Genomic DNA, 13,260 nt, shown 5'->3' with positions numbered 1-13,260 from the left:
CGAACATTCCGTTCATTTGATGCATCAGCTTTTTAACTAAAACATCGACAATCTTATTAGCGGCTTTTAATTGTGACGGATCTTTAACTTCATTACGAAGACTCTCAATGTCATCGCTTATCTTGGACATTTCACTCTGAAGACTGTCCACTTTAAGGTTAAAACGGTCAATAAGATTTGATTCCAGGGCTTTTAACATCCCTTCCTTGGCGAGATCTTTAGGTAAAGGCTCGTAAGGCACTGAACTGATGGGATGTTGAACTCTTGGATCGATATTAAGTATCTTGGTTGGAGGAACATTCATTTCACTTGGTGGTTCCATTCTAAGCATATCTTGATACACCTTGAGGTTTGATTTTCTAGGATGAACCTTTTCATCGTCGAGATAATTTGCCACCTCTCGACTTGTAGGTGAACTGGTTTGACGCTGGCTCATTGGGTCATTCATTGAATGACCACCAGAAATGGATTTTGGTTCATTAGATGTTTTATTTCCGGATCCACCAACAGCTAAACCAGATGCTCCTGATTCGGAAATAGTACTCGTGTTATTGAAAATATCTGCCAGGGTAACAGGTGGAGTTTGCTCATAAGATGGAAGAGATCGTCTCGATGAGTCATTGCCAACAGATTCAACATCAGCTCCATTAATACTCATATTTTGAAACAATAGTGATGATCGTTTTGAATCATACTCTTGGCTAATATTTGATATATTATACCTGGAGAGGAAAGTGTTTTCTGCATTTTCATCGATCACTAGACTGTCAACATCAACTAAACATTTCTCGATGGTTTTCTGGGTTAACCAGAAAATCTCAATCTGAGAAGGATTTGGTCTTTTCACGGTAAAGGAGAGAATTGGATTGTACAGTTGAAATCGGGTAATTTTCTTGATTCGAGGCTGTTTAACGAGAAGAGATTTGTCACTTTCATCTACTCCACATCTTCCACCGTCGAGAAATTCTAAATGCAGAAGGAAACCAGTCTTTTCTTGAATAGCGATGATAACTTGAGATGTTAAATCGATTCTGTAGGTAATGTTGGAAGGCTCTTCGTCGGGAAAACTGAGAACAACCTTTTGAATGGGTCGCCAATGATTGGATTCCCAAATTGTTATTTCTCCATTTGAGGTTCCAACGAAAATATAACCCCAAATACCTCGGTCTTGGTCTTTGAGTAATTCATTGAAATCATCAAGGAAAAAGATACAACTCAAATTACCACCCGTGAGCCATTCTGGTTCCCATGTATGAACGAGGCGAACTTCTTCATCTTCAAATTGATAAAATCGAACTCGATTGTCTTTAGAAGCAGAACATATCATTGCTAAATCATTAGATAATGCGAGAGTAATTATTGGTTCACACCCAGATTCTTTGATCAATTTCCTTTCAGGAGTTGAGAGTTCTAACTCTTCTTTGGAGATGTGACAGAAGCCTTTTTCTGCAAAACGCCCAACATCATAAACTTCAATGGTATTGTCATATGATATGGCCAAATTCATTCCGAAATCTTCATCATCTACAACGTAACCAGGACACCAAGCAAGTCTGACCTCAGAGAAAGGGACACCAACCTCAGATACGATTTTTAAAAGTTCAAATGACTTGTAAGTATCATTAATGACAGTGAAACTGTAGATGACGACATTGGCAAATCGATCAACTACTGCTAATTTATCATCATTACGATTTGACATGGTAACATAAGCAAATGCAAGATCGGCAATTGTAGTGGAGAATCCTGGCTTAACAAGGAACCTTTTCTGGTTGTTGTAGTTCATAATGCGAACAATTTGCTTTTGTGGATCGAGCTCTTCGACTGATCGACTAAGACGACTAGATTCTTGAAAATCAGGCAAAAGAACATAAGCAATAAAAGGTTTCGTCTGATGGACAGTTAACCAATTTGTGTTTCGAGTTTTTGGCCATTTATAGTCGATTATTTTCTCGATTTTACTGAAACTACTGTTGGTGTTAAAGTAAACATTGTCCCCTTCCAATTTGGGGACATTGACATAAACCACTTCAGCATCAGGATCCACACGTAGACTACAATTATTATTGAGAGTGGTTTTCACTCCAATCATGTTTACCATGAGGTGTTAACAATAAAGTGTGTTAAAGGATAAAATTGTTAAGAAAAAAAGAGAGAAAGAGAGAGAGAGAAAGAGATACAATAAAACTGAGACAAAATGTAAAGAAATATTTTCACGTTGACAAAAAGATTGAATATAAAACAATGACTGAGATCACGAGAGCAAAAATTAAGGTGAACAAGAGTTGAATGAAAGACACGCTAAAAGTGAACAATCAATAAATTATAAAATTAAACAAAAAAGCAAATGATTACAACAAATAATCAAACCGATGATTTTTTGTAGCCACTTAACCAGTTGATCGAAGCCGTTAAGCTGAAAGCAAATCGGTGAAGCCGAAGATCCGATGGCTTATCCACCGAGTCCCAAAGAAAAACTATTTTCATCAATTTCCAATCAACTTTCAACCGTTAATTTAAACACTTTAAATTAAATGAAAAAACAAATTACCATTACAAAGAATTAAAATGTAAAAATTAAATTGTAATTCCCCTTTTGATTAAATTAGAATTTCAAAATATCGATTTAATATCGATACTGGTCAATGGAAGTATCTGATCTTTAGGATTTTCGTTTTTTCATTTTTTTGTTTACATTTTTTATCAATTTATTTTTTCTGATTTTTATTTTTATTTATTTTCCTTTTTTTTCTTGTTAATATTAATTGTGATCTTTATCAATTGTGTTTCCTTCATCCTTTTTGTTAAATATTTACTCTGTAATCAAATCATAATGAGTATCCAATTGACCTTTGTTACAACTTTTTTATACATTGAAATTGTTATCATGTTAATTTCATTGCCAAAAAATTCATCAACTGCTCCAACAGTTTCACATCCAGAATCTAATTTATTTGATCAATTTTGCCTTAATTCTACAAATTTTAATTCTATCCAGCATGATAAATTTATTTATATAAATAATTTTAATCGAAATGCTAAACCAGTTGACAGTAGAAACTTACGAAACTCTTCCCCTCTGGTTCCCGATCCAAGTAGTAGTACAATTGAAGTGTTAGATCGTATTAAAAGATTAAGTAAACCACCTAATGGTCGTAAAAATCGGCGTAAAAATCGTAAAACTACTTGCCGACGGAATTCACTTTATGTCGATTTCAGTGAGGTCGGTTGGAACGATTGGATTGTCGCACCTTTGGGTTACCAAGCCTTCTATTGTGTCGGTGAATGTCCTTACGTCCTCAACGACAGTCACAATGCAACTAATCATGCGATCGTCCAAAATTTAGTTAATTCATTTACACCCAATAAGGTACAAAAATCTTGTTGTGTTCCCACTGAACTTTCATCGATATCAATTTTATACGTTGATGAACATGGGAAAGTTGTTCTTAAAAATTATCAAGACATGGTAGTTGAAGCTTGTGGATGTCGATAAAAGGACAATTTACTCAAATGTAATATCACTGCCATAAACAATTAGTAAGTTTCCATCTTTTCTACCATTTCATCAAGCCAATTATCTTTTCTAATCTTGTATTTTTCTTCCTCTTACACAGCAAGGACACAAACACAAACACTTTAAACTTAAAGAAATTATTCCCTCTTTGTGATAATTCATAATGCGAACAATTTGCTTTTGTGGATCGAGCTCTTCGACTGATCGACTAAGACGACTAGATTCTTGAAAATCAGGCAAAAGAACATAAGCAATAAAAGGTTTCGTCTGATGGACAGTTAACCAATTTGTGTTTCGAGTTTTTGGCCATTTATAGTCGATTATTTTCTCGATTTTACTGAAACTACTGTTGGTGTTAAAGTAAACATTGTCCCCTTCCAATTTGGGGACATTGACATAAACCACTTCAGCATCAGGATCCACACGTAGACTACAATTATTATTGAGAGTGGTTTTCACTCCAATCATGTTTACCATGAGGTGTTAACAATAAAGTGTGTTAAAGGATAAAATTGTTAAGAAAAAAAGAGAGAAAGAGAGAGAGAGAGAGAAAGAGATACAATAAAACTGAGACAAAATGTAAAGAAATATTTTCACGTTGACAAAAAGATTGAATATAAAACAATGACTGAGATCACGAGAGTTCATCATTTGCATGATTTCATTATCACTCAATTTACTGCGCAAACTGGAGGGTAAGTTTCTGTGTTTTCTTCCAATGCTCATCACTTCTTATTCTCCGTTTTTCTTTTAATAAGGTGCCTTTATCTTGCTGGTGTTCTTGGAACAGGGAAAAAAGCTACTGTTAGAAGTGTGCGAAGATCTGTTGAAGAAAATGCGACCAAACTAAATATAAAGAAAAAGTTACATCGCTTCATTGAAGTCAATTAAAGATCCTAATCTTTTATTATTCAATCCTTCAAAAGAATACCAAATTTTCCGTTAGATGGCGGCAGACTTCAAAAAGAATAGCTTCTTATGAGGTCGATAGATGGAGACAAGTTTGGATTTTGAAAAAACTTTTCCATTTTTTATAGAAACGTCAAGTTGGAAACATTTAATTTCCTTTTCTGAATTTGTAGTTTTTGCAATCAGTTTAGAATTAAAAAAAATTTTTCATCTTGGTGAGAAAATATTTAATTTATTCTCTCTGTGTGTTCACAATTAACAGAATCCTCATCTTTTAAGTGTTTTGATGTTTGTAACCACAAAAAAACAAAAAGTGTAAAAAAAAGTGGAGAAAAAAATCTCATTTGGAAAACATTTAGAATCAGTTGGTTTTTTTTTCTTCATCTTCTCTGGTTATTTGAATTCTACCTGTTTGATTTTGTTTGATTAACAATATTTACCTTTGCATTAATTGAGAAAATCTTCAAAATTTAATTTCCAAAATGGTTATTTCATTTGTTAAATATATTGTTCTCATCTATAATTTTATTTTCTGGGTAAGTCTCACCTTTTTATATTCTTCTAAAATTTTCTTCTTTTTCATTAGGAATTTTTAATCATCTAATTGGTGATTTTGATTTTCCATCACAATTAGTTCGTTTACTTTCAAACGATTTAAAAATTATATGTGGTCATTTGTTGTTCATCTTTTTTTTTGTTTCTCTTTTGTTTGTTGTACTTTCCAAGATAAGTTGTTGTGGTCATGTAATGTTGATGTTGAATTTTTTGTTCTTTTTTCTCTTCAACATGATTAAGTTCTCATTTCTTTTCTTAAAGGAGTGGATTTTAAGATGACCTAAACTGTGAACATGTGAGAACTAATTTGCTTTATTTTACCAATATTTCAATTCTCCCTGAATCTCCTTTACCTTTAACGGTGAATATGAATAGAAAATGTCAATCAAGTCCTCGTGTAAATCACTCACGACGTATCCTTTTGTCTTTATTGTCGTCATAGGTTTTGAAAACAACAAACTACTAATTGTTACAACAATCAGTAGATATTAACACAGGTGATCTTTTAACCTTCTTTTTCTTAATCTATCAATTTATCATTGATACTTATCAAGGTTAGACTAACAAGATAATGATAATAATCAATCTAAATAAAGGATTAGCCCAGATTTGGATTAATTTAAAGTTACTTTTTTTTATTATCATTACTTTTTATCATTTTTTAAGTATTTTTACCAATAGTTTTACTTTCATTGTTAACTTGATCATAATCAATTACCCTACCAATAGATATGGTCGTTGGTAATGTCGAAGCAGTTTGAGAATTATACTCCGAAAGATAATTGCTAATGTTATCTTTGTTAATGTGATTGCTAATTTCTTTCCAAAGATAAGTGCCATTTTCTTGACCAATATGGTGAACCATTTTTTGGTCAACATACGGATCGTATTTTTCATAGTTGTCAATAAATTTTGCCTCATAAACGGCGGCGGGTGTGGAAAAGGCTGAATAGGATTGAACATTGGGCGTCGTTGTTGAATCGGGAAACCTTGACTCGGATGAAGATGATGATTCAATGGATAATGGAAAGGTATAGAAGACTGTTGATGAGTTGGTGGAACCATAATCGCCTCCGATATTAGGGATGATAGATTTTGGTGTTGTTGTTGTTGATGATGATGATGAAGATTCGATTCCATTAGAGGAGGTTGGGCTAATAGCGTCCGATCCAAGCTGCTTAGATCGGTCATCGACACGAAAATTGGGCTTGGAAGGAACTGTTGTTGATGATAAGGTTGCTGTTAATGGTGATGGCGAGGGGCCATTGGCACGAAAATTATCCCTATCATCTCTCAATGCTTTTCTTGTTGAATTTAATGATGAAGATAATGAGGAAGATAATGTTGATAATGGTCTGGGTTGAGATGCTGATGATGGTAAAGACTCTCTGATTATATTATTTCGCATTATCATCATCCTATTATTATTTTGATTGTTATTAGTATCGTTAATTGTTTCTTGAGATTCATCTTGTGATGATCTTTGTTGAATATAAACTGGTGGATTAGCTGTTGTTATGCTTGTTGATTTTTCACTCTCATAATCCATTCGTGAATTAATTGACGTCTTCATCAAATTTGATGATTCTTTGTTGGTTTGAGTTGACGAAAATGTTGTCGATGATGTCCCGTCAACATTATTATTGTTTTCAATGAATGCTCGGTATTCCATTGGTGCTTTATGGGTTCGCGGAGGTTTACCCAGGACTGGTTTTCCAATAACAATTGATCCTGTTTGATCAACTGAATCTCCACCATGCTGAGTATTATAATCTTCAGGGTTTGAGTTAGACAAAAGGGTTATTTTGCCTTGATGAATTTTCGTTTCAGATTCAAGAGTTGATTTCGGTTTATCATGTGAATAATCACTTTCCCTCTGTGATTCTGAGTTTTTTATTATCTCATATTGAGAATCATCGTATTGTGCTGTTCCAGACTGAGGTAGTTGTTGATTTGGAAGTTGTTGACTAATTTGATTGTAATTTCCTCTTGTTGACCCTGCGGGAACAAATGCTCCACCTTGAATATTTGGAACTTGATAATAAGGTTGAGGCTGATTAACTGGTTGTTGTTGCTGTTGTAGTCCAAATGTATTGGGTAAATCTTGAGTGTAAACGACTGCTCGTCCAGGGTAACCTGGTTGAGCCACGGGAACCATAGCTGGAGACATGAACGCTGGGCCTTGTGGAGGATGTAATAGTATTTGATGGGGAGTAAAAGGTGATGAGGATGGTGGATGAGGTTGTTGTTGAGGTGTTGGAGGTAGATATTGAATTGACTTCATTTGCGATCTTTCGTGTAATTTGCTCTTTGGTACAGCGTATCGAACACCATTATAAGGCTCATGAGGTAAAATCATCGGTCTTCCTAGTGAATGTCCATTAAGTCGACGAGCTCCTTTATCTCGACGTCGATGAGCTAAATTTTGTCTTTGTTGACCAAATCGGGATACTTGTTGTCCAGTAGGATCACGAAAACCATCACCGTCCAGATCAACATCCTCACCACCACCTCCGCCATCAACCAACGAAGGGTCTTCTGGAATAGGTGGTTGATCAGGATTATTTGGATCAAATGGAGCATTTTCATCAACACCTTCGGGTGGAGCATCGACTGGTGGACCAGCAGTAGCTCCATCATCAATTGGTGCTTCAGAGACTGGATCACCTGGTGTTCCCGCGATTTTTGCCTCTTTCGATCTTTTCTTGACTCCATAACTTGTCGTTTGAGTTTGATTGTGACGAGGCGATGCATTCGAGTTGTTAATATTAACCTGTACATTACACTTTGGACAATCCTCCCTATGGTCAAGCAGAAAAAAACTTGTCTATATTAATATATGATTCATTGATTCGTAAAATTTTTAAATAGAGAAACAAAAGACCTTACTTGGAATACGGAACATTACAGATTTAGTATTTACTTTAGTAGTTAATAGAGAGAATGAGAGTTAATGCCAATGTCAGTCAAGCTCATTAACTTTTCGATAATTTTCTATTTTTCTGAATCATTCGAAAACTTACATTTTTCCTGCGGGCGCCGGTGTTGTGGTTGTCATATTTTTCATATAATATTTTAGCATATTAGCCATTTGATTCATCATCGCAGCATATTGATCACTATCACCATAACCCCAATCGGGTGATGATTTACGGTTCGAATTATCAATTGGATTCCATGGGTTAGATGGTTGTTTCCAAGGATTCCCGACGTTTTTAAGTTGATCCCAAAGATTAGCAGCACCACCTTTCCATTGATCCCATGGATTACTCGGCTGTTTCCCCTGATCCCAAGGGTTACCCGTTGGTTTAGCCGTTTGATCCCATGGATTTGACGGTTTACCTTGTTCCCAAGGGTTTGAGGGTTTTGTCTCCCACGGATTACTTGGTTTAGCCCATGGATCGGCAGGCTTAGCAGGCCATGGATCGGCTGGTTTTGATGGCCAAGGGTCAGAAGGCTTATTGCCCCATGGATCTGAGGGTTTACTTGCCCATGGATCTGGTGGTTTTGTTGACCATGGGTCAGGTGTTGGGGTGGTTGTAGGCCAAGGATCTTTTGCCGGTGAGGGCCAAGGATCTGGAGCCGGAGTTGTTGTTGGCCAGGGATCTTTAGCTGGTTGTGAAGGCCAAGGGTTAGGGTTTGGTGGTGGAGGCCAGTTACTGACTGTACCCCATGGATGAGAGGGTTTACCATCCATGTTTTTCATCATCGACATCATCATCATCATCATTAACATTAAATCAGAGTTTCCTCCTCCTTTCTGAATTGTTGGTGGTTGTTGATTTCTCATACTGAAAAATCCATCGAATCCATTTTGACCGTTATTATTACGCCACAATTCAAGATAACGAAATAACCATAATTTAAAAAAGGGTGCAATTAATACCATTGGATTAGTTAATTTACAACACAATTAACAAGAAGCGATCAACAAAAATACAATTAAAACAAATTCACCATGTTAGTTAACGTTAATTTGAACATAATCATCAAACGACTGATCAACAAGTTGTGACACTTTCCTAAGCTCCTTAGCTCACCTATTTCCTCCTTCTCATCATCGTTTAATTGTCGATATTTATGATTCTATTTTTTTATTGTTAATTGTCTATTTCTTGTTTCGATCAATTTTTTTGGTTTACAACTTTAACTCCATTTTGATAACTTTTCCCATAAAAGCCTGATTGTTTTAACAATCAACAATCTAATTCAGTTTCTTAATTACTTCTCTATTTCCCAATCCTTCCTCTCTTAATAAGTCAATTTTGATTGATTTCTGTCAATCAAAGTGAAGATTTTTTTGTTTCTTTTTTTAATTACAATCCTTGTACATTCTCATGATCAATTGTTAATCAAATTATAATGATGATATTTGATGAGATTGTTTTGTTTTAATAATCTAAATCAATTTACAATCAAAAAGTTAACCAATTGAGCGATTCTAACTGATTAAACAACTGATACAATCAGTTAAATTGTAACTTTTATTAACAACAGTTAATCTAAGATTAACTCTGTAAGGAGATTATCTCTATGGAATTTGTCTATTCCAATATAATCTCCATCTCTTCTAATCAAATGCAAAAATCAATCAAATCTTGATCATTGGCATGCAAACAATTTAAACTAATCATCAATTTGATGATTTGCCAATAATTTGTCCAGCGTATGTTAAATTCAATACTTTCCATATTCAAGAAATTCAATGTAATCGTTGATATTATTGATACTATTGAATTAAATGTTAACCATCAGAATAATCATAATAAACTAAACAGCAGAATCTAAAAATAACTGGATCAACTAATCAGAGAATCCAAACATTTAACAATTTACCATAACATGAACTCTTTAAGTTGTATCAAGTGAATATTTCATATAATTGTTGATAATTAGATTTGATCAGTGTATCAACCATAAATATCGTCATCGTTGGTTTAACAATGAGCAAGTCAATGTTAAATCAGTTAGTTGGTTGTTGGTTTGATCAAATTTACTTACGGAACGGGAATCGGCATTAAAACGGCAAAACTCCTACTCTTACGTAAAGCTAACGGTAATAACGGTAACATCATCATTAGAAACCCCATTGCCCCACTTGGAAACTGTCGTTGTAAGGTCAAATCCCGTTTATATCTGGACAGTATTTTGTCCGTTCTTGTGGTCACTCTCATAGGTGAACTGTCCATTGAGGTTAATAAGTTATAAATTGTTAACAATTGAAAAATATTGGCTAGATTCATGTTTAAAGAGCAAAAAATTAACTTAAATAATGAAAAATCAAATCAACAATTAAAAGTGTATCACTTTGATATTATCAATATTTGGCAATATTAACACTAATTGTTGAGTTGATTGTCGTGCTTGTTGTCCCCATGATATTAATTTGTTGTCCATGTTTATTTGGCATCACTCAATTTCATATTAATCACAAAAAAACTAATTGGATATTTTCATAATTAACTAAATAATCAAATGAACCACAGCAAAAGAAAAAATCACAACAATTAAAAATATTAACCATTTCCATAGATATTAATTGATCATATTAATAGTTAATGAAAAACTTTTTCACTGAATTTTGTTTTGTTGTTTCACTTAATTGGAAGCTAATGATGATCAACTGATTAAATGAAAATGAAGATCACGATAATCAAGTTGATTACTATTTGATTATCGTTCTAAATTAAGAAATTGTATCGATTTCAATCGAATTTCCTTTCCCCCTGATCTTAATTTTCTCTTTCTTTCTTTCTTTCTTTTTCTATTGTTATTTGTCTCGTTTGATTGTCAGCTAATTGTTAATCGAAACGCGTTGACATCATTGACCCAACACAAACAACAATCAATACAAATCCAGTTAAATTATAAACGTTGATCATCCATCAATCAAATTCATCCTTTTCTACTTTAAGAACTTTAATTATCAACACAATTAACAACAATTTAAGTTAAATAACCTGTTAACAAGTTTCTTTAAGTCTTAAATGATGGATTAACTTGAGGATCAACCAAATATAAACCTAATTTTTTTACTTTTGATTTAACATCAACCTTAAGATGCTCATCAATTTCATCCTCATCCCTGTATCACTTTCTGATTAATCATCAACATTGAGAGATATTGTTAATTGAATTAAGTTGATTAACAAGAAAAAAACTTTTCAATGATTTTCACTGTTTATTGTTAATCAACATCTAATTGTTTGTTAATTTTACGCAATTAGTTTTGTAATTGTTATGGAGATGATATTGATTGTTTAATTTCTAGATAAATTAACTACTGTTTAAACAATTAGCAAATCTTTTTTGTCGGGTTTAATTAAGTTGGTCCTTCACATTTTACTAACTTTCAATTTCAATTAAGTTCTCAGCAATTAAGATCACAATCAATTCAAATTGTGCTTTCCATTAGTGAAACAATTAACATTGAATCACAATCATGAACATAATGGTTTTCATACAATTGATTCGTGTTGATTTGATTGATTATTTAGTAATTTTTTCTTAATTGTTCTTCCACAAACTTGAATTCACAACGTTTTTTTCATCATGATTTGAATAGCAGATAATCTTAAGCCTGCTGTTAATTTATCATAATATTAATCAACTGATTAAGTAATTATCTTCCTTGTATCTGGCTCATCTCCATTGATTCAATTTTTTTAATACAATTGTTTATATTCATTCACATACACTCCTTAACTAATCATCACAATCAAATGAATGAAAAAAAGTTACGTTTAAATGGTTAATAGTCATTATCATTGATTTTAATTGTTCACACAATCAATCACATTAATCAAATGAGTTCTGCCAAATTTTGATCAATTATTGATTGTTAATTGAGTTTAATATTGTTACTTTGGTTTTTTACCGAAACAATTAACTAATTTGGTTGAGTAATTTTAACATTAACTTAAATTGCATTTATTTAATTATGTTTTTTGATTGTTGATAAGATTTGAACAGTTGATTGTAACTTCGATGCATGATTTTGATATTTAATCATAATTAGTAGTTAGTCGTTAATCAACATAACTTTTTGTTTTAAATTTTCTTAATTGTTGTTTGTTTTCAACTCATTAATTTACAATTGAATCAACTGATGATCTCCATTTGGAAGTAATTAATGATCAACTTTAATCTAATTCAATCAAGAACATGATCATTTATCAATCAATTTACAATTTTGTTAATTATTTGAAGAGTAAAACATACAGTAGCTGTTTAAATCTCTTGAGTTAATTAAGTAAATTGAGTAAATTTTGATTATTAGTTAATCAGATTGTCTTGATCAGTGCCAATCATGTTGAGTTTTTATTCATCATGATTGATTAACTTGTTTTTGTATTTATTGATCAATAGTTTGATGATTAGCAATTGATTAAACTAAGACTCAAGTTTTTATCAATTTAGTTGGCTAATTGTTTGAATATTAAATTGTGCATAATTTAAGTTGAAACTTTTGACTTTGTTTAATTGTTGGTTAGTTATTTTTTGAATGATTTTCAAAGCTATAAATCATTCAAAATTGAGTTAATCATGATGGCTAATTAATTAACTAAGTACGAAATTTAGTTAATTGAAAGTTAACTATCACAATTAATGTAGTCTAATTGTTGATGAGAGTGAAAAGCTCAAAGAATCACAATTAAATTCAATTCTCAATCAGTTGGTCATAAATATGTTCAGTTAACAGTTAATTAATCATCGTATATTTTTAATTAAAATTCATAATACTTACAAGAGAATCAATGTTGTAATAATTGTAATCATCTTTACAGTCTAAATTGTTACACTTAATTGTTATTATTATTGTCCAATGGTCACACAAAACTTGAATTGAAACTTAATCACTTGAATTAGTCATCATTGATGTTTAATCACTTCTAATCTCGACTTAATCATGTATTGATTATTTGAATCAAATGTTTGGGAAGTGACAATTTCTCTAATTGTCTTCCTTTCCTGATTATCATGGTGTTCCTCCCATCGTATCATAACAATTAATTATCATAATTAACTGAATCAAAGGAAGATAAAGTAGTAGAAGAAAAAAAGTTCTAATCCAGTTCGAAGACAAAAAGTTTGCTTTAATCAAAGTTTATAAAGGATTAGAAACTTTTTTTTCTCGATTCTCGATAATAGTTTCCTAATTGCGGAATTAACGTTTACCAATTCTCCGTTATAATTATAATCATTAAAAAGTTTACCAGGAATTGACAATCAACTTCTTGTCAATCAACAGGCTTAGCTTGATTGTCACTGGTCATCGT

At 32.6% G+C, this 13,260-nt stretch overlaps 2 protein-coding genes across 2 annotated transcripts; one reads left to right on the top strand and one right to left on the bottom strand.

The window, feature by feature from the left end:
• The first annotated feature begins 2,706 nt into the window (after positions 1-2,706).
• Positions 2,707-4,664, top strand: LOC128391531 (bone morphogenetic protein 2-A-like). Its single transcript, XM_053351436.1, has 3 exons — positions 2,707-3,540; positions 3,618-4,212; positions 4,276-4,664. Exon 1 carries the CDS (start codon positions 2,834-2,836, stop codon positions 3,494-3,496), a length of 663 nt encoding a protein of 220 aa, XP_053207411.1. The 5' UTR covers positions 2,707-2,833; the 3' UTR covers positions 3,497-3,540; positions 3,618-4,212; positions 4,276-4,664.
• A 931-nt stretch (positions 4,665-5,595) lies between these two features.
• On the bottom strand, positions 5,596-12,403 carry LOC128391545 (trithorax group protein osa-like). The gene is made up of 3 exons (XM_053351452.1): positions 9,983-12,403; positions 8,005-8,772; positions 5,596-7,782 (listed from the first exon to the last, which is right to left on the bottom strand). The coding sequence occupies exons 1-3, from the start codon at positions 10,222-10,224 to the stop codon at positions 5,643-5,645; spliced, it is 3,150 nt and encodes a 1,049-aa protein (XP_053207427.1). The 5' UTR covers positions 10,225-12,403; the 3' UTR covers positions 5,596-5,642.
• Positions 12,404-13,260: the final 857 nt, after the last annotated feature.

The sequence above is a fragment of the Panonychus citri genome, unplaced genomic scaffold (genome assembly GCF_014898815.1).
Source record: "Panonychus citri isolate SS breed McGregor unplaced genomic scaffold, ASM1489881v1 Contig00134, whole genome shotgun sequence".
Lineage (NCBI taxonomy): Eukaryota > Metazoa > Arthropoda > Arachnida > Trombidiformes > Tetranychidae > Panonychus > Panonychus citri.
This window is presented reverse-complemented; position numbering and strand designations above follow the sequence as displayed.